The following is a 22802-nucleotide window of genomic DNA, read 5'->3' on the forward strand; positions in this document are numbered from 1 at the left end:
GACAGTGAGAGAGAGAGACAGAGAGAAAGGTCTTCCTTTTGCCGTTGCTTCACCCTCCAATGGCCGCCGCGGCCGGTGCACTGCGGCCAGTGCACCGTGCTGATCCGAAGCCAGGAGCCAGGTGCTTCTCCTGGTCTCCCAGGGGGTGCAGGGCCCAAGCACTTGGGCCATCCTCCACTGCACTCCCTGGCCACAGCAGAGAGCTGGCCTGGAAGAGGGGCAACCGGGACAGGATCGGTGCCCCGACCGGGACTAGAACCCGGTGTGCCGGCGCCGCAAGGTGGAGGATTAGCCTGTTGAGCCGCGGCGCCGGCCTGTTTTTTCTTTTAATTTTAGCTTTGTCCCCCTTTCACTTTACTGATTATAGAGTACTCCTCTGAAAGTACATTCAATATTTATTATTTACATTAAAGAGCTGTCAAGCCTTGGCATTCCAATGATGCTGCAACCAACAGACTAGTACATACACACCACTTCAACTTGGGTATATAGATCTATGAAAGCAATTTCAAAAAGTGCAATTGGTGTATAAAAGTCACCTACATTTTAATATTTTATACATAATTGTAAGAGTGACACTCACCCTAGCAATTGTAAGCAACTCCCAATATCCAAAATTCCTTACTTTCTCAGTGTGCTATCAAAGCTATTTTTCCTTGCCTTTTATAAAATTGAAAAACAAACTACATAATTTTACTTTGCATATCTTTTATTATCATTAAAGTTAAGCATTTCACTCTTTATTTTGGCTAGTTAGAAAATGTGGTTGCTGTTCTAAACTCATTGATATACAAGGCTCATCACAACTTAAATATCTCCATTGTGCTTTTTTTTCTTCATCTTGCCATGCATTTCAGCTTCATTCAAATTGTTTTTATGAATAATTTCATTATATTTCAATTGACATCCTAATTCATCATAATAATTCAATAAAAATGGAGGTTGTCTTTTTAGGATACAAAGCTCTGATATCCTTTAATAATTATATTTCATTTTAAAATATTTTAATGAAACTGCGATGACATACATACTTTTTACAATGAGCAATACTGTTATGCTATTAAAATGAAGAAGAAAGCCCATTTTATATTTTCCTGCCCAGGAAATCTCAGCCTATACCTTTCTTAGAGTCACTCTTAATGGCCTTAAAATATCTGCATTTGGCAGCGTATTCATTACAGTACCAAACAAAGCACCCGCGGTTAAAAGAAGCGCTGAATACTGCCCTTGTTCTTGATTTTTAATTGCTTTAATCTCTTCTGTTAGCCGGTTGATCTCTTTATTTAGCATATCAGCTTCCTTTTTAAATCCTTCTGTAAGCATGTCTTTTTGAGCCTATGAAATGGAAAGTCCACTTTTCAAAAACATTTTCATTAAGCAAAAGAGTTTTACATTTAACTATGTCAGTATTTAGGCATACATGTCTATTTTTCTACCATTTTAGAGGTTTTTTTTTGTGGAATTTGTCCTCCAACATAGCCAGGAGTTTTGACTTGAATAGGAGAAAATCCATGGTTTAACTTTTGTGAGATTTCCTTAGCACCATTTCCCCAGGAGAAAGTGGGGAGTTTTGTATAGGCACAAAGAAAGCTCATTGGGAAAGAATGTGGATTAAATTCTAACTGGCTCTCATTCCATGAGGAGGCACAGCTGAGCTCCTCTAGCAACTCGTGAGCAGTGCTGACACCACACAGGACACAGCTTATCAAACCCACGCTGGGACAAAGGATGTGTTACTTTAGTCATAAAGCATGATCAGGCAGATCTGGAAACAATGCACCAGATTCAGATCTCCATTTTCTATCAGGTCAAATTTGATATTTTCAGACCAGATAAACCTATTTCAGTCTCTTTGAGCGTTGTTCCAGAAATCTCAAGCACCAGTAGACTTAGGTCCCATTGCATAGGGGCTTAGTGAGACCATTTCACAATTGGAGCAACAACTGCAGCCCCAAACCCAGGAGAATGTCATTTGTGCCTCCAAAGTCCAACACTCCAGAAAGGGCTGGACCCTCCTAGATTTCCGTGCTTCAGGGGGATCCAGGTGTATCTGAGGTTGCAGTGGGACAATTGTCTTTTAGGTTCCCTCTGGGATGACACCTGTGCCTGACATCGGGTCCCGCTCTTCCCCAGGATCCAGAACATTATCCCCCGGGCACCGCCCAGCCCCCAGACTCACCTTCTGCTTGTGCTTCAGCTTCCTCTCCTTCTCTCTGAGGAGGTCCTCCTTTTCCCGCTCCATCTTCTCCTTCAGTTGAGCGATGTTCTCCTGGAAGCTTCTCTCTTGAGCCTCCATCTTTTGCTGCATCTCCTGCTCCCTCTGTCTTAGCACTTCCCGTTCTTTCTCAGCTGCCTCCCTCTTGGCCTCCTCAGCTGTTTCACAATGCATTAACAAGAAAAGAAAAACTGTTAAGTTCAAGACCAGGCAGCTTTGACAGCAACGCTGCAAGTGGGAGGGGAAGCTCTTCCCCTAAACAGCAAGAGGATGTTTCAGAATGTGCCAGAGAGGCACTGATTGGCTCGATGTGCAACCCAACTGCCCTTGTTATTTTCAGGTTGAGCAGACCATGTGCTCAATAGACAGAGGAAGTGCAGTGGAAGAAATGAAACAGGAAAAACTTCTCCTTCAACTCTCAGGAGTTCATGTCAGGAACCTCCCCTCCGTCCTGTGAGCTGAGCCCTGCCCCTGTACCTGCTAAGGCCTTCTCTCCATCAGTGAGAGCTTTGTCTGCCTGCAGGATGGAGTTCTCTGCTGCTGCCTGAGACTGCAGGAAGATCTGGAGCACCTCGGTTGCCTGGGAAACCAGCAAGGAGGAAAAGTACTTATGATGTGGAAATTACTGCCTGTTAAAAGTACAAATCTGACTATGTATTTTCTGCAGCATTCTTAGGCCACGGCTGAAGCTCCAAGGTTTTTGTGAGGCACAGACACCCTGTGGAGCATCCCAGCAGCATCCTTTCCCGGGATGCTGCCCACCACCGTCCACAACCCCCAAGCACAGCCAACGTAAAGCTTTTGCTTTTTTGCAGTGAGGACATTTGTGATCTCTCTTACCAGAATATAAGTGTATGATATGTCAACTTCATTGTAAACACCCTGATGTATTGTGAAGTATAGAACTTATGCATCCCATAATTGAATGTCTATAATTTCTGACCACTATATTCCTTTTCCATCTTTTCCCAGGCCTGGTAATCTTCATTTTACTCCCTGTTAACATGAGCTTGGCATTTCTTTTTCTTTCATATAAAAGTAAATCATGTAGTATTTGTCTTTCTGGGTCTGTTTCATTTCACTTACCAAAATATTCTCCATGTTTGTTCATATTGTCATAAATGAAACAATTTCTTTCTTTTAAAAACTTAATGATGTTCCTGTGTGTGTGTGTGTGTAATCATATAGAATACTTTCTCCATACTTCATCCACTGATGGATACTGAGGCCATTTCCTTATCTTGGCTGTTGCAAATGTTGCTGTATTGAACATAAGAGTATAAATATCTCTTGATTCTATTTCCTTTGGAAATACATTCAGAAGGCCACTGAAAGCTATTAAACTAAAAAAACAAATTTGATAAAAATGTGGGATATAAAATCAGCATAAAATAATCCATAGCACTAACTAGCTGTTTGAAAAGGAAATTAAAGAAGTAAATCCATTTACAAAAGCAAGAAAAAAGAAAACACTTAATAATACATTTTCAAGGTATAGATCTATATTCTGTAAATATTAGTCCAGTGATGAAAAGAAACAGAAGATAACACAAATGGAGCAAGACTGTTTTTGCATACTCAGTATTTTGCACTTGCATATGAAATTTGGGATAGTTCTTGTAATTTTCTGTAAAATGTGTCATTGGAGTTTTGATAGGGATTACACGAAGCTTTATGCTATTTTGGGTACTATGGACATTTTAACAATACTCATTCCTCTAACCAATGAATATTAGGTAATGCTCCATTTGTGTTATCTTTTTTGGGCTCTTCATTCTGTTTCTATAATGATTGTACCAGTTTCTGTTCCCCCAACAGCTGTGTAAGGGTCCCCCTTTGTCTACATTATCAATATTTCCTAAATTTTGAATCATAAATCATAGCCATTCTTAAAAAAGTGTAGATTTAGTTTTATTTATTTGAAAGAATAACAGAGAGAAGGGAGAGTTTGAGAGGAAGAGATCTTTCATCTGCTGGTTAACTCCCCAACTGCCCACAAAAAGCAAAACTTCAGGCATCCTCCAACTTGAATTCCAAGTCTACCACAAAGCAATAACAGCTTTTTTTTTAAAGATTTATTTATTTATTTGAAAGTCAGAGTTACACACACACAGAGAGAGAGAGAGAGAGCGAGGTCTTCTATTCACTGGTTCAAAGAAGTAAATAATTGAGTTTCTAGTGACCAAGTTGATAGACCAGCCTGGTCAACTGGGCTACTTGCTAAGTGGGTTAACAGAAGGCAAATTGTTAGCTTTTCTGTGACTCTTGTTCAATACCTATATCATAGAGACGATGTTAGTACCTGATTTATAGTATTCTGGCAATTAAACTGATGATCCAATAAAATAACATAAAACTGTACTTGGTACAGGGAGTGAATGTCACGAAGGTCATCATCATCGTCATTATTACTATCAGTGCACACCACTAGCGTAACCAGATCCATGGCATGTCCAACTCAGTATGAATTTATCTACCCCAGATGAGATCATAATCATTTTGAAAATAGTTTTCTTCACTCAACACAAAGACTATCCTTTGTTTGAGAAAAAAGAGAAAGAAAACTAAGCAAAGAAATGGTTCTCACACCTGGATTTCTGATTCGAGCTTCTCTCTGGGAAAAAAAATATTCATAGGTTACCTAGGAATATATAACTATATATGGATCTTAAAATAGTGTTTTTTACAAAATGGAAGAATTAGCCTGTTTTCCATGATTCTAAAAGAATCCTTGAAATGGGTTGATTTACAGAGGTGTATTTAGCTCACAGTCTGAAGATTCAAGGACACAGCACCTGCCTGAGCATGGCTCGGACTCTCACAGAGGATAGCATCACACTGGAATGTGTAGAATGAAGATATTAGGTTGCCAGAGAGTCATTCAGGGATCCATAACATATCCATCTCAGAAGCAACTCAGGGTCCCATGGGATCTATGACCTTATATCCTCTGAAGGCAGCCCCTAATGAACTAAGAACCTCCCATTTGGCCCCATTTGGCTCCATCTCCCAAAGTTCTCATCACCTCTCACATGGCCACAATGAGGGTGAGGACGATGTCTCAGAAACATCAACCCTGGAGGACTAATATCCAGACCATAGCAAATGTTTCCCTCTGCCGTGATGCTGTGGTCTTCATTTTCAAAACAAGCACCAAAGATCCCACAACTCCACTCTGTTGACCAACTCCCCCCCCATTCCTCACCTTCACTCCCTTCCTGGGCACCAGTTCATACTCCTCTTCAACCTTCTTTCTTGCTTCTAAGTAGAGATTGTGGCCTCCAGGCGCAAAGAAAACTCCTCTTGAAATACTTTCCATCAGGAACTCTGAGAGCCGTTTAAGCTCAGCCTGGCAGTATTTGACAGAGGCCTCTTCATTCTGCAGCAGGAACTCTTTCTTTTTCTGCTCTGTGGTTTCCTGCCAGGGAAATGTCGGTTCACACATTAGAAAGGAATGAGTAGCAGGGAAGGTCCACCTGTGATACACTTCGCAGGAGGATCTGGACGGCCTCAGAGTGGACCAGAACAAAGAATGGACCTGCAGTCAGGAGACTTACTTCACTGTTACTTCTGGTCATTGCCTGTTTAATCTTTGCAAAGCCATGTATTTCTCGTGGGGGATAGGCTCAGGCTCAATATCTGTAAATGAGGGTCAGAGGCCCTGAGCTCTGTGGTTCTTTAATAAATAATAAGATTAACAGCGGCCTGGCCACCAAGACTAACAATAGAAAGGTAAATTTTGACTGCAATTAAAATTTCCTCAGAGCATGTGGATTGCTATAGACAGAAATTTATAGGAATTTATAGGAATATATGCAATAATGTCTCACTAATTGGTTAGGTGTATTTTGAACCAACTTTTGAACCCTTTATAAATGCTTTCGATGATGGCTTGAATTCATGAATATATAAGAAAAGAGTTTTTTGTTTGTATTTGAAAGTTACAATCCAACTGGGTTTCCTCAATACAAATTGAGAGACTCTTTTGCATTTTTCTGTTAGGCCTAGATGGATAGAAAGATAAATTTTTGATGAAGGTGCCTGCAGTCAATAGAATTAAGGTTTTCCATAAGAGTTCTCTACTCTTGGTGTCCACATTCCTCATATTCACTGGGTTGAGAATACAATATCTGTTACTCTTATGATTGGATCATGATATATAGCAAAAGTTGACTTTACAATCGAAGGAACTTATCTGGCATTATCCAATCACATGATGCCTTAAAAGTATTTTTCTCTAGTTGGTGTCAGAAAAGGAAACCAGAAAATTAGAAGCAAGAGAATTGCTTGATGCAGTATGACTAGTTTAAAGATGGAGGGGTTCCCTGGAGACTTGAGGCCCAATCCCATGTGACACCTTCTTTCCGTTTGTCTACACTGAGCAGAGGACCCAGACACCCCGACATGCATGTCTGCAAACAGAACTGCATGATATAATGTGTGCTGTTTAAGCTGTTAACTCATGATAATTCATTTTGCTGTACCGAATAATTAAGTGTCTGTCCTTTAGAAAAAGGGTGACCTGTAGCCCATAGAGCTCTTTCATTCTCAAGAATCAGGATGCCTTCTACTGTGGTAGGGGGATGATCCCAGGGTGAAAAGACAGACGTTAGGTGTCATCCAGAAAGGCTGTCGCTGGCAAGGGTAGATGTTCAGATGTTTACCAAAAGGTTCTTCTGGAATTCCCCATTGTCGTCCTTGAAGGAGTGCGCCATGAAGACTGCAACGGCTTCCCTCTCCCAGGCTGCGTGCAGGTCCAGCAGCTCCTGGAGCGTGGCTGTGGGGAGCACCAGTCGCTGGGCCATCTGCCTGCTGTAGAGCTCGGCTGCCTTCCGCACGGCTGCAGCATTCTCACGCTGGGCCAGAGTTGTCACTGCGTTCTCCAAGCAAGGGACGGCGCCGCTGTTGATGGCGTCTACGTACATCTGCACCAGACTGCCCAGCCCTGAATAACAAATAAGGTTGAGGGAATAAATACACAGTTCACATTCATTGTTTTCACAGGATTTATGAATCAGCATCCCAAACTTCAAAACCGTTCTGCTTATATTGAAGTGTTCTTTTCCTGCTCCTCCTCCTTCCCTTCCTCCTCCTTTTCTTCTCTCTCCCCCCTCTGGCTTTTCCTTCTATTCTTCCTTTCCCACCTTACTCTGTGAATCCTTCTCTGTATTACAACATGGTTCTTGTTTCTATTCACCCTTTCTATTATGGTTCTCAAAATCATCAAAATTTAAAATTAGATCATTGATTTTAAGGAATATGATTCAGAGCTTCCTAGAAAAATTCTTTTCCATTTAAATTAAGTAAAATTTTATTAAACTATGAAAATCATGTACTTATGTGTCTTCATTCCAAATAAAATGGTAGTCCACTTATTAAATACATCCTCTGGTGTTTGGGACCAGATACACAACATGTTGAACTAAGCATGAGCTCATATTAGCAGGAGACTGTGGTTATATGTCCATGAAACTGGCCCTGTCTGTAGGCATAGGTTTAATTTTTATTCCCAAAATCTTGATGAGGTTGCATTGGATTCATGGACTATTGTTTATGTTCTGACTGGTATTAATTTCGACAGTATTTTAGGCTTCCTCACTGAAAAACTGATTTTCTTTAGGCCTTCTCACATGCAGATTTGCCCCATTAATAAAATTTGGTGTTTGTATCATATTTAGATTCACTTCATGAGATAATTGAGGCCTCAGTAATTCCCCCTATAGGGAAAACTTAACTAAGAAACATCATTTGTAGGTGTGGAAGGAACATCTCCTTCTCTATATTCCTACAGAAGCAAACAAACTGATTGACAAGCCCACAGAAGAATCACAACTTCATCACACACACTGAACCACAGGGAGACATATTTTGAGACAAAAGAAACTCACGATTTCCAGTGACAATGATTCCCTGTCTCAGGGTCTTGGTCTTCCCATGTGTGAAGATATAGGAGCAGAATTTTTCTGACTGCACCTTGAAATTCAATTCTAGTTTGTCTTCTGGCACTTTGTCCATATGGACTAAGAGATTTTTATCATTTGTGGGCCATTCAAAGACAAAGCACTTCCGTTCTGGAAAGAAATACCTGATACATTTTCTAGGCTTGTTAGAATTTTGGATTCTGGCATTCGTTTCTGTGGAATTATAAAAAAGAGCATTCATTGAAGAGACAGCAAACAAAGGGCTAAGGACTTCCAGGAATCTCTGTGATATGGCAGCTCCCATGTCTGTAAATTTTCCTTTATCCAAATGTGCAAAGTAGTCATGCTAATATACACAAAGCATGGGGAATCCTTTTTTACACAGAGCTGAGACTCAGGGAATTACTCTGTAGTGGAATGGAGGGTACCCACTTCAACAGAGAAAACTTAGCATAGATCCTTTTTTTCTTGCGTTGTGTTGGGTAGAGAGACTATTTTCAAAGATTGATTTTGAAGAATCAATTAACAAATATTTTCAGACACATATTTCAGACACATTTCTACATGCAGTTCCATGTCAGAAAAGAAACAAGAATTTTAAGGTAATGCTGGAAATAAGAATGTGATGATTTCAAAACTGCATGAAAACAGAAAACATTCAGGTCAATAGTGAAATATGATTCATAAACATGACCAAAAAATATATGCACCATTTATTATTTTATAGCCTACTTTAGCAGTAACCTTCAATGTAAAGCTAATCTCAATAAAATTTGAAGACCACACTAATTCTCAATGTCAGCTTGTATTAGAATAGACAGACACTTAAGAGGGATTCTGTGGCATGTATTTTGTTCAAAATAAATAGCTATTAAAAGAATCAATAAGAAGGAAATAAGGGTATAGTCCCTCTAAATGCTATTACTTCTCTACTCTTCTAAATACAATCTGTGTAATAAATTGATAATACTAAACTGAACAAACATTGCCTAAGGATGAAGAAGTTGGTGTCATAAATAAGACAAAATGACTGTATCAGTGCAGGTACATAGCAATATTTCTTCCCTGTACTATTGAAGATAAAACTATGCATCTATAAATGATCCAGCATGCAACGGTAGTAAAACATAGGTAGTGAAACTTCTTTTCAACAAATAGGTCATTAGATTCATTTGATTACCTAGTGATTCTGTGTTTAATAACTTCCAGGTTGATCTATATTTCTCAGAATAGAGTAAGAGAAATGCTTGAACTTGTTAAGTATCACAAATATATGAGTCTTAGAAGTAAAAGCATTTATTGCAGTTCTCATTTTTTTAATTTTGCTGATTGGACAAAAATTGCTGATCCAACATTGAACTTTAAATTTCCTCATTGAGTTTAAATCTCATCCTCTAAAATTTTTCAATAATAATTTTTAAAATCATGCCCATCCATCAATCACCAGTCATCATTAGCTTGGGCTTCAATCCAGTCTCAGAAAAAAACATCTATTTCAAGTACTATTGGACAGTCCTGCTTGACCCCACCTTGTAACTAAATCAGCCATCCCCAGAGCACACTCTGATACCTGGAATCAGCTTCAAGGCATTCTCAAGGTACTCGTCTTCTGTGATGGGCTGTCCTTTCACGTTCAGTTCCAGGGTGAAATCCCGTACAGCCCAAACAAAGTCCGGAAAGAAACTCACAAACTCTGCGGAGTCCTCTACCTCATCAGATGGGGGAGAAGATCTTGCCCTGATTAACTCTGTGAGTTCAGTAACAAAGCTGAAATCTCAGTTAAGGAAAAAAAAAAACTACACCACACACTCTACATCTCACTTAGAAACAAGTTGGAAAGCACTCCCCTTTTCCCTGTGTCCACTCTTAATGATTCAGGAAAACTTAGTTACATAAAGAAGAAATAGTCTCAACTGCCATTCTCCTAACGTCAATGAAATATGGAAGTTCCATTTCTGGAAGGATACTGCAGCTGCTCCAGAGCCTGGTGGTTGATGGTGCCCAGGCTGTTGTAGACCAAGGTGCTGCTCAGAAGCACGGCCAGGGCAAAGATCCAGGAGTCATTCTTAGGGTCTCCCTGGGAAGCAAATGAGAACAAGAGACTTACACATCTACTCTTCATTTACTCATCTGTCATTCATTTGGCTGCTTGTTCACACTTTGGCTATATTATAACTGAATATTAAGACAAATAGCAAATTTCAAATATAATTCAAAAATGAAATGCAGTCTTGATATACTATGACCACACTCAGTTGTGTAGATAATTCAAATAAATGAAGGACACTGTTACTGTCCAAGTATTTAATAAAGTGCTTAAACACAGTGTCTACTAGTAAGTATAGAAGTAACTCAAAGGCAAGCAAGACAGAGCAGGCGCCATTTTGGACATACATCATAAGCAGGGCGACCTCAGGTCTGCACCAGCCCTGAGCCTAGCAGAAACACCTGACTCTGGGGGGAGGGGTGAAATAACAGGAGATTAGGATCTAACTTGGCAACCCAGTGGGAGACTGCAGGAGAATTGGAGCCCACACTGAGGGCAGCAGAGATTTCCTGTGTGGTCCTTGGGAAAGAGCTTCAGATCTCTGGCTCCTGTGGGTATATCATTTGCCTGCTAACTACCTCCAATTACGTTCAGCTGTGCAGAATTACTTCCCTTTTAAATCAAAAAAAGAAAGAGAGATTTACCACACCTAACCTGGGAGTGTCATCTTTGACACACCCTCAACCCAGAGGAACCAAACACAGCTCGCAGTCCACACTCATCTCAAGCCTCTAAGGCTCCACTGAAAGCAGACAGTACACTTAATATAGAGCCATAGTGTAACAAGAAAAAACACCACAGTGAAGAAACCAAATATCTCCAACATGCCAAACAACAAACGCAAAAACCAAGCTAACAAGAACAAGGAAGACACTATGACGCCCCCAAATGAAAAAGACACCCCAATTCAAGATTATGAAGATGATGAGATCGAAGAAATGCAAGAAGTGGATCTCAAAAAATTGATAAGAATATTAAGAAGTTCTCAAAAACAAATTCTTGAACTACAGAAATCCTTAATGGACAAGATAGAAAATCTCTCTCGTGAAAATGAAATATTAAGGAGGAATCAAAATGAAATGAAACAACTAGTGGAACGAGAAACTGGGATAGTGACGAGAAATCATAATGAAATGAAGAATTCAATAGATCAAATGACAAACACATTAGAGAGCCTTAAAAACAGAATGCGCGAAGCAGAAGAGAGAATATCAGACTTAGAAGACAGAGAACAGGAAAGGAAACAGGCAAACCAAAGAAAAGAAGAAGAAATTAGGATCTAAAAAATATTGTTGGGAATCTACAGGATACTATTAAAAAACCCAACATTCGGGTTCTAGGAGTTCCTGAAGGCATGGAGAGGGAGAAAGGATTAGAAGGCATTTTCAGTGAGATACTAGCAGAAAATTTCCCAGGTTTGGAGAAGGACAGAGGCATCTTAGTACAGGAAGCTTATAGAACCCCTAATAAACATGACCAAAAGAGATCCTCACCACGACATGTTGTAATCAAACTCACCACAGTGAAACATAAAGAAAAGATCCTAAAAGGTGCAAGAGAGAAACGTCAGATCACTCTTAGAGGATCTCCAATTAGACTCACAGCAGACTTCTCATCAGAAACCCTACAAGCTAGAAGGGAATGGCGAGACATAGCCCAGGTACTAAGAGAGAAAAACTGCCAGCCCAGAATACTATATCCTGCAAAGCTCTCATTTGTGAATGAAGGTGAAATTAAGACTTTTCATAGCGAACAGAAAGTGAAAGAATTTGTTGCCACTCCTCCTGCCCTGCAAAAGATGCTTAAAGATGTATTACACACAGAAACACAGAAACATGGTCACCAATATGAAAGAAGGTAAAGGAAGGAAACCTCACAGCAAAAGATCACAGGAAGCTCAATTTCTCTTTGACATAGAATTAAACTCTGATGCTCTGTTAAAGCAATGTGTTAAAGTAATCTATTATGTTCTCTTGATGTCTGTTAAATTCTAATTGTTCAAAAACAGCTAAATTTTTATTAAGAGCTATGGGTTATTTAAATATGTGTTTATTTTCAAAGATTTGAATAATCACCTTGTAACAATGATCAAATTTGGTCTATGTTATGTCATGATTTTAACGAATCTTATTTCAACCAGATATTTTGGATTTTGAGCCTTCTTGGCATTCTTGACAGACATTCAAAAAATCAAAGTTTCAAACAATCTGGTCTCTAAAATTTCCATTAAATCCTGGACTTTGGTTTTTCCAGTTTGGGCCCAACTGAAAAAATCGAAGGACCTATGTCTCTCATCTTATAGAGACACCAACTAATCAGGCTATTTGGATTATATTAGAAGTACTGTCAAGATGTGATGTGGTACCAGACTTTAAGTTTCTATAATGGAAAATGCTATTAATACCAATGTTTGAGAATTAAAAAGTCTAATGATCTTGTGTTACTAGACATGATAGTTATCTTAATGAGAAAGCCCCAGAGGCCTAAAGGGTTAAATACTTGTAAAATCCTACAGGTGCTTTCAAAAAACTGTGAAGTAAGCAAGTGCCTCTTGTTGGTTGATGAGTTTATAATTTTAAACATGGCGACTTAAAGTCTTTTGTCATCCACAGTCATATATGATGTGCTGCTCATAAAATTAAAGCGTTGTTGGTTCTGTGTTTAGCTGTCCGCCTATAGGTTCCTATGGACTTTTTCCAGCCACTTTTATTGTATTCAGTACTTTGGGATGGCTCTGTAAACAGATGAAGCCAATAATGTATTTCCAGTACCAACTGAGAGAAAGTATGCTTAACTGAGGTTACTAAAAACAAAAAGCAATTCAAATCAATTGGCAATCTACAAAAAGAGTTAAAGATTTTAAAAGCTATTATTAAAATTGTTATATTGGTCTATTATGCTATGTTATATGTGTGTACATATTGTATGTCCACATGGGGAAATTTTATTAAGAGTTTTATATTAAATGGCTTATAGATAAGATTGTCCATAAATTTAAGCTGCTAAAATCAATCAAAGATACATTTTAATTCGTGTGACCTGAATCTCTGCATCATATGTTTTATACTTGTTGGTAGAAAGAAACTAAAAACATTTTATATGGTTGTGCTTAAGTTTACTGGTTAAACAAACTACACCATGTTAGATATTTAAGCGGTGTTTTCAAATACATGATTCTTAAAATTTATAGAAGGCATTGGACCTTCTGGTAAATGTTTTAATAAATTGTTATCTAATGGTTTAAACGGTTTGCTAAGTATTCATGTGATATTGCTATTGTCAGCAAGCGATCTAGGACTTGCTCCCTCATTTCTCTATTCTAAGCCCAACTTGTTCTTTCATTTCTCTATTCTCTTCAAGGTAGGAAACTAATTCTATTATAAAGGAATCTGTAGGACGCACAATTTAATCTTTAGACCTTATAAAAGAGATGGCTAACATTTTTCTGTAATAGCATAGCCAAAATAAGAACTTAAATAATAATCTCATAGCTAGATTCACTTCGCCATCAGCGAAGTATACAGTAAGTAGAAAAAACCTCCCTTTCAGACCAAAGGGAAAGAAAGTTTTAAAGTGAGAATATAATTTTCCTCATGGGCATTGTCTACCTTAGAAAAACTACTACAGAACATGCCTGTGACTATAGACTTGTAGTTCAGGCCACCGAAGATTAGAGATGGGACACGGGCACTCCCTTGACTTGCATCCTCTGGTCTGCTTTAACAAAAACCAGGAGGAAAAGAAAGCTAGGCATCAGAAGCAATGGGTGGCAGGCCTATTACTGGCTGATCTGTACACTGATCTGCCCTCAAGGAGACCCAACAGGCCAGTCCACTGCAGTGGCTTTCAATGTGGTAAGCCTGGGCTTCAGCAGAAGTCAGCTTGGGAAGAGCCCTGGCAGCTCTGCCAAGAGTTGGATCACTGGAAATGGACCTGCCCTGGAGTCGAAGGATGCCCAGGTCAGAGCCACAGATCTTATTGGCTCTAAGCTGAAAAGCCCTTCACTCAGCCCAACTTCCAAAGTGACCACTGCAGCTGAGGGGATGGTCAAATAGGGTCAGCAACATTGCAGGCAGAACTGTCAATTTCCTGTTAGAGATGCCCCCTGCCTTTACCTGGCCAGCTCTCCTCCCAGGCCAGCCAAGTAATGAAAGTCAACAGAGTGCCTTCCCCTAGGAGGTTCACACCTCCCTTAGGATATACCCCATGTGAAGAGATAGATAGGTCTGGGCCTCTGAATTTACAAGGCCTAAAGCCCACCAGATTATTATCAAGCCCCTTCTATCAGGTTCTATTTGCCTCTCAATCAGAAAAATTACTTGTAGCTTAGACAGCACCTTTCTTAGCTCCTCTAATAATGACTCTGTCCTTTGTTCTAGGCCCTGTCTAGTGCACTTGGGCCTCATTCCTTTGTAATTATAACCTCTACTCTACCTCCAATGGCTCTACTCCCAACCTGTGTGTGCTGATGGTCCTCTTCCCCACTTAATGCTGTATATAATTGTTCAAACCTGGTAAATGCCACTCTTAGGATCATTGGTTACTATCCTCACTCTGTCTTTTATGACCTTGTCTAAATATGAGCAGAGTCAGCAAACTTGGAAGGCTTCCATAGCCTTGGCAACTCATGACAACAGCCTAGGATGGTTACTGGCGCCATAAACTAGAGTGTCAATTTGTTGGGTCAACAACAGGAACCACTGTGCACTTGCTCCTCAAGTGGGATCTCTGTCCTTAATGTGCTGTACATTTTGATTTAATGCTATAACTAGTACTCAAACAGTATGTTTCACTTTGTGTTTCTATGTGGGTGCAAACTGTTGAAATCTTTATACTAAATTGATCTTCTGTATATAAAGAGAATTGAAAATGAATCTTGATGCAAATGGGGTTGCGGATGGGAGGGAAGTTATGGGAGAGGGAAGCCATTGTAATCCATAAGCTGTACACTGGAAATTTATATTCATTAAATAAAAGTTAAAAAAAAAAGAAGTATCCCACTGTAAACTTTTTTCTTGATGATGACTATAACATGGACACAAATCCTACACAATAAGTTCACAACTCTTCACCAGCAGAGACTCTGCATTTGTTTAATTCTTATGAAGTTCCATATGACAATTTTTTACCTCAAGAGGAGCAACAAACATATCACTATACAAATATAACCAAAATGATAATCCTCCCTATGAGTGGAATCCAAAGTTGGACGAGACTAAACCAACAAAAGAAAGGTGAAGATATGGAGGCTTAAGGATGTGAATAATTACCCTGAATTCAGAATAAATAGGGATTCTGTGTGGCTGGAATATGATGGCAGTAAATAGAAAATAGCTGAGATTTGAAGAGTCGATAGATAGAAAAAGGGTTTGTGAAGATGAAGGGATCCAGCAGGCAAAGAACTAAGGGAGGCTAAGTTGGAACTTTCGGCTCACAGTCACATAAAGGCATTACAAAATTATCCCACTTGATGGAAGTGCTGAGTACACAGGCTGGAGTGGGAGGGGAGGCTGGAAATGAGATTCCTGTCAAGATGTAGAAAGCATTACCCTGTCACAGTATGAGTCACAAGGTCAGCCAGTAGTATCTCTTGCACCACTTTATATTTTGTTTTGCTTTGATCCCTTAACAAATTTAATTACATGTATAGATTCATGGAAAATATTATTTATTAAAAATCAATAGTCCATATTGGTTATAATTACATAAAGATGAATAGTTTAAAACTGAATTTTTAAAATTGATTTCTAAGTTGGTGCATTTCTCCCAACATAAGAGAAGTCAAACATCTATTGCTGCTTCTTGTAATTTAGACTGAGATTCATAAATAAATGAAAATAATGATTGCACCTAATACTATGAAGACAAAATGCTTAAAATCACCCAATACATGATTTTTGGTTGGGGGAGGGTACAGTTCATGGTTTCAAAGGAATCAGTTAAGAATTGATCACCAAAGTTCAGAGACTTGGATTAAAAATGTAATAATAAACGGAAGTTTTTCTAAAGATGATTTAAACAGATTTCTTCACAGAAACCATATTTTCATAGTCGCTACCTCCAACTCAATCAACCTTCCATTTTTTGTAGATTCTATTGATCTAATGCAATAGAGCTTTCTCAGGAAGCTCTTGCTAACTCAAATGATCAGATTGGTTTCCCGCTTTTGCACTGGTGCTACTCTGGGCAGATTGTGTTGTAGTCTCTACAACTAGGCTCGACCCATTACCTTATTACAGTTTTACCTTTGGTACTTAGTGCAGAGTCCTAGAACTGACTTGCTCATTCGTATTCATTAAATTAAATAATTACTCCAGCATTAAGAGTAAGAAGAATCTCTCTTCATCCTATATCAAAGTGGTTGAGGTTACTAAGGAAGTTTGAAGAAACAGAATTTCACCTCCTTGCTCATTATTGGATTTGCAATTAAGAGAAATGTGTCAGAAAAAGTGAAGTGATATGGCAAATTAAAATGTAAGAGCACAGTTGAGAGTAGAGAACATTCTGGACCTTACCTTTTCCATATCTCTCTTCATCATATATCAAAGTGCTTGAGGCTACTAAGATAGTCTGAAGAAACAGGATTTTAACTTCCTGGCTCATTGTTAGATTTGCAGTTTAGAGAAATGTGTCAGAGAAAGTGAAATGATGTGCCAATTAAACTGTAAGAGCACAGTTGAGGGCAGAGAACATTCTGGGTGCTTTACCTTTTCCACATCGCCCAGGCCCTCAGTGTCCAGGAGGACCAGGGTGTGGTTTGGCTTGGAGGGGTGGGGCACGCACCACATCCAGATGCCCTTGGTTTCAGATTCCACCGTGGAGCCCAGAGGGAAGCCTGAAGGGAAGAGGACAATTAAAAATCCCTGAGATACACAGCAGACTCATAGAATGGCAGATGTCCTAAACAACACTCTGGCCTGAGATACCAAAATATTGATGAACTCTAGTGAGAGTGTAAGGAGGTATTTTGGCCCATTTGATGTTGATAAAGTTTTATTTCTTGATCCTGATTATGCACCATTCACTTTATCTTTATTAACTTTATGTACACATGTATGTTATATATTCTTCTATATGTATTAGTTTACATATTGCAATATGTTTAAAATGGAAAGAGAAGGGGAAATAAATTATGAAGGCATGAAGCAAAATAGAAGGCATTGTAGCTCAATTGTAGTATTGGATATACAGTAACTCTACTATGCATGCTCCTGAATATTTACTTTTTAAAAACTTTTAAAATTTTATGTGCAAGTTGAACTAAATATATAGCTTATGAAAAACAGATATAAGAGGAAAAAGGAAGTAATTACTGTACCTCACCTCCTAGGCAGATTACAGTAGAAGGGATTCAGATGACCATCAGGTGGTTGGAACAATGGGTAAGATGCTACTTGGGACAAATTTAATACATATCAAAGTGGCTAGGTTCAAGTTCTACCTCTGCTTCTGATAAATTCTTTACTAGCACATACTGTGGAACGCCAGACACCTGTGAATCCTGGATAGGCTTCTAAGTGCTTCTGGCCTCCCTCAGCCCTAGTTGTTGAGGCATTTGGAAGTGAACCAGAAGATGAAAGATCTCTGTCTGTCTCTCTGTCTCTCTGCTCTTCGAATAAATATAAATAAATAGTAAAAATGCAAAGAAAATGAAGTGGAGTGGATCTCTTGAAAAGGTTGGAGAACTCTTCATTAATGGACTAAAGAATGAGATTTACTGGACACGTGATTGAGGTAAAACTTTGGAGGTGAGAATTAGATGGGTTTTTTTTGGGGGAGAGGAAGGAGTCACGCTCTTCTTTAAAGTGACACTAGACAAGGTGTTATGGGCATGTGTTGTCACTGGTGTCAAGTAAATGACCCTTGTCCCAGGCCCACACTCACCATGTTTCTGTCCAGCAAGGCGATTCATGAGGTAGGATTTTCCTGTACGATACAATCCCACGATGGCCACTACTACTACAGGTTGAGATATCTGGTTAAGAATCTCCAATGCTTTGGGATTCACTATCATTTGCTCTTTCCGATTTTCGACCAGACACATGGGGGCCTTCATGGTGAATTCAGTTGCCATGGTAACCTATAACCCAGAAAATTCATTTATTAGAAAATAATATCCTGAAGTCATAGCTAGTATTTATTTGACAAAATGCATGTGGGGTTTCTGCTTGTGGAATATGTATGTCAATTTGCTATGTTCTGTATCTCTAAAGGAAAAATCTTTCCTCCAGCGTGTCAAGGCCTAGGACACATGCCTCATGAACAATGTCTTATGGTTTCTACAAGAACTCTAAAAACTCTGCCTTGGTTCTATAAGAATAGAAGAAGAAAGGCAAACTGCTAATGTCAGTACCTTAAGACCACTAATATAATATTTTGGGGGTAAGTAGAAACAGATTATGACATGAAGGAAAAGAAGAGTGCTCAGAAAAAGATTGTAGACATCTCAGAAAAGTTGTGTCTCTCATTAATTTCCCAAATATTTCATGAGTACTTGCTATTTACTGGGCCTTGTTCTAAGTGCTCAGTGTTAGGCAGTGAACTGAATTGATATCAATTCCTGTATCTTGGAGCTCTCCCCTAGTGAGGGGAGACAGATAATACACAGAGAAAATAAGGAAAAGAAAGCAGATTAAGTATGATAAGTTCTCAGAAGAAAATATGCAGAGAGTAGGAATGGGGAGGGTTGGGGATTGAGTTTATATTTTGGATAGTCAGGGAAGAAATCCCTGAGAGAGTCTCCCAGTGAATTGGATCCCAGACCTCGATGAGGTCCGGTTCAGTGACTCGTGTGGCATGAGCAGGAAAGATGAAGGGTTGGAGTAACTGGATAAATACCGGGACCAGGAATTTCTGTAATTGGGATAAACAGATTACCTGGCTGTCAGTGATGGGGAAAGAGATGCAGGAGCCAGGTGTCTGGGATCTGCCCAGCTATGACAGAATCCCTCATCCTGGTGAAGAGAGAGAATGGGTCAGGCAACAGGAATCCAGAGCTGTCCCAGGATGTCACAGCACAGATGCTGTTCTTGGACTGCCAGGGTGCAACCCTAGGGTTCAAACACCCATTGCCTGGAAATGGACTTCACCTTTGTAAGCATACACTTTCTTATCAGTGTTACAGGAAAGCAATAATGACTGCCTGATTCATTCGTGTGATGCTGAGAAAAACAGAACCTCGGTGAAAATATTTTAAAATTTTCAGGGATAATATTTTCTTCCTACAACAAGCAAGTTAAAATGTATTAATATATGGGCCGGTGCCATGGCGCACTTGGTTAATCCTCAGCCTGCGGCGTCGGGTTCTAGTCCCGGTTGCTCCTCTTCCAGTCCAGCTCTCTGCTGTGGCTTGGGATAGCAGGTGCTTGGGCCCCTGCACCTGCATGGGAGACCAGGAGGAGGCTCCTGGCTCCTGGCTTTGGATCTGCACAGCGCTGGCCCTAGTGGCCATTTGTGGGGTGAACCAACAGAAGGAAGCCCTTTCTCTCTGTCTCTCCTTCTCGCTGTCTGTAAACTCTACCTGTCAAATAAATAAATAAATCTATAAAAAACGCATTAATACATTCCAATTTGTGATTTAAGATGAAAATTACCAAGAAATCATAAACATCATGGGTATCTATTAAAAAAACAAGCAAGTTGTTTTTTAAGAACCTTTAACTGTACAATTTCTCTTATTTTTTGTAAGTAGATGGGAACAGAATTTGGGAAGTGAAACAAGAGCTATTCATTGCTGTGCACGAAACAAAATGAACTACAGGATTTTTTTTTTTTTTAAACTCAAAGTAAATAATAGTTTGGGGAAAGAATTTTTTTTTTTTTAGTTTCTAAATTTTTCTTAGTTTCTTTAATGCAAAGTATTCTGAGAATGCCAAAAGCAAGAATTAGGTTCTCTGTTTTTTTCCAGAATTGTCACTGATATAGAAAGGTCAAACTGTGAGATTAGAATTGTCTAAGGTGGGAGCTTTGAGTTTCTGCAAATGCACAGAAGGGGGCAGGCAGCTAGGAAAGGAGTGAGCAGAGAAGCAGGGGTCGCTGGAAGTGAACCAGAGCAGCGCCTCCGCAGGGGGCTGAAGGTGGATCTCTCTGGCCCTTTATGTAGAGGGGGGTGAGATCTGTTCTTCCAAGTCCCGCTCTGGAACTTTTGCTGCAGCCCCAGGTGGAAGCCCCAGCAGGTTCAGCGCATACCTGGGAGACGGGGCAAGATGCCGCCACCTTTGGACCAGGCAGAGACGCCGAGCCTCCGGGAGAAAGCCTCCGCGGGCCACATGCTAAGGTCCTGGACTCTGTCCTCCCGCCGCCCGCGCAGAGCCTAAGCTGGAATCCGTGGTGGTCGCTGTCAGAGAAGGGAAGGGGTCCGGACGACCAAGCACCGCCGCGCACTCACCGGCCAGGGCGCCACAGTCAAGGCCAAGTTCTCTGCTGCCCAGGCTCACCTCTAGGGCTCTGCTTCTGGTCTGGCTCCTGGTAAACACTCTTGAAGAGAGGAAAATAAGCCACACCTCCTCACCTTTCAACTAAGAGTCAGTAGGAGAATCTAAATCGAAACCACACTTGCTAAGTTTTTCCTGGTTGTGGGATGCGGCTCCAGGGAGGTCCAGGCTGCCTGGCAGTTTCTGAACCTCTGCCCCTGCTTCTCTCAGCTGGAGCCGCTGTGCCTGTGTCCAAATGGCCTACTTCACTCAGACAACAGCATCCTTGCCACATCTCTGGTGGCCACAGCAGGCACCGCCTGGGTTACACGCACACTGCTGGACAAGCCGACTGCCCTGGAGAACAGGTCCAGGGGCTTGCCCAGGGCCTGGCAGGGACAAGCGCTGTGTCAGAGATGCAATCCGGAAATGCTTGGCAAGGGGCCGCTGGAGGGGGCGCCCACCCTGGCTGCTGCTGGGAGCTGCTGAGGAGACACAAGCAAGCACCCTGTGTTCCAGGCAGGCCTCAGAAAGGGCCCCTTCACACCTCCCAGCCCCTGCGAGGGTGGCTCAGGTAAGCTGAAGAACGTGTCTCAGTTTTCCCTGGGAGCGCCCACTCCGGACCCTCTAGGTTCCCACTGAAAAGGACAATCCTTTCCATTCCTTAGATGTCACAGCGTTCACATAATCAAAGGTGACAGACTTCAGTGTATGAGGTGGGCAGAGGGGAGCTGTCCATCAATACTGTGCCAGAGGGGACAGCAGCACCCAACCCAGGAGTGAGCACTGGGCTGTTTGCACACGGGGCCTGTGGAAGAGCTGAGGGAGTAAGAAAATTCCTGCAGGTATGGTCCCTCCCTGCTGCTGGTTAGTTCAAGCCTCTGGGATCTGGGCACTACATCAGCAGTGTCTCCCTCTCACTCCCCTGCACTGCTCTTCAGAAAGCAGGTCCCCAATAGACACGGTAGAAACGGAGCATTAGGGTGCTACACGTACACCTCATAGCACAGCCATAGGAAAGACAGCAGACATCTGCCTCGAGGACCTGTCTTCCCTTACCTTGCAGGATTTATTTGGATATTAAAGATGGGAAACTTGTGCAGCTCTGGCCTGAAGTGATGTATTGTTATTTGGTGCCTTATACTGAATCCTCTTGTCCTGGATCTTTTCCCTCTGTTCTAACTCTGTTTGCTTTTCAATCTCCCTTTTTCTTCAAATGACTCTGCTGATGTTGGTCCCTGTTGTGTTGCCAACAGCCTTCAAACCTCAGGTCTGAGGTCAAAAGCAGAATGGTTGGCTCTTTTATATCCCGGTTGTCTGGTAGCATTTGGACCCTATGGACTACTTTAAGCATGAGGCAAAAACACAGTTTTCTTTTGAAGGTTTTTAATAATGAATACAAATTTTCATATGTACAGCTTTTAGGAATCTAGTGTTTCTTCCCTCAATTCCTCCTTCCACCCACACTCCCATCCCACCTCCCTTTCCCTCTCCAGTTCCATTTTTCCGTTAGGATTCATTTTTAATTGACTTTATAAACAGAGGACCAGCTCTTTACTAAGAAGAGATTTCAACTATTTGCACCCACACAAACAAACAAAGTATAAAGTACAGTTTGAAGGCATGTTTTACCAATAATTCTCATAGTATACCTCATTAAGGACAGAGGTCCAACAGGGGGAGTAAGTGCAGAGTGACTCCTCTTGTTGATTTAACAATTAACATTCTTATTTTTTATGTCAGTGACCACTCAAGGCTCTTGACATGACCTGCCAAGGCTATGGAAGCCTTTTGAGTTCACAAACTCCTTCGGTTTTTAGACAGGGCCATATGCAAAGTGGAAGTTCTCTCCTCCCTTCAGAGGAAAGCACATCCTTCTTTGATACCCCTTCTTTCCACTGGGGTCTCACTCACAGAGATCCTCCATGCAGAACTGTTTTTACCAATATGTCTTTTGGCTTTTCATGCCTGTAATGCTCTCATGGTGTTTTCAGTCAGGCCTTTTGGGCTGATTCTGAGGTCAGAGTGCTGTTTAGGGTGTTTGCCATTCTATGAGTCTGCTGTGAGGAATGCTTCCCATGTTGGAACTTTCTCTCCTTTGTAATGGTATCTGTTGTGATTACCAGGCACTTGGTCTTATTTATGTGATCCCTTTGATTGATGGTCCTATGTATATGATCAATTCCATACTTAATATGATCAATCAC

The 22802-nt window shown here is 40.6% G+C and overlaps 1 protein-coding gene across 1 annotated transcript; it reads right to left on the minus strand.

Annotated features, from left to right (window-relative positions):
- Positions 1–1113: 1113 nt before the first annotated feature.
- LOC133759137 (guanylate-binding protein 7-like) lies at positions 1114–20643 on the minus strand. Its single transcript, XM_062190105.1, has 11 exons — positions 20571–20643; positions 18068–18263; positions 16891–17018; positions 10104–10213; positions 9707–9903; positions 8104–8349; positions 6880–7160; positions 5421–5633; positions 2693–2795; positions 2180–2373; positions 1114–1335 (listed from the first exon to the last, which is right to left on the minus strand). Exons 2-11 carry the CDS (start codon positions 18255–18257, stop codon positions 1114–1116), a joined length of 1884 nt encoding a protein of 627 aa, XP_062046089.1. The 5' UTR covers positions 18258–18263; positions 20571–20643.
- Between the last annotated feature and the right edge of the window lie 2159 nt (positions 20644–22802).

This window comes from Lepus europaeus, chromosome 5 (assembly GCF_033115175.1).
Source record: "Lepus europaeus isolate LE1 chromosome 5, mLepTim1.pri, whole genome shotgun sequence".
Classification (NCBI taxonomy): Eukaryota; Metazoa; Chordata; class Mammalia; order Lagomorpha; family Leporidae; genus Lepus; species Lepus europaeus.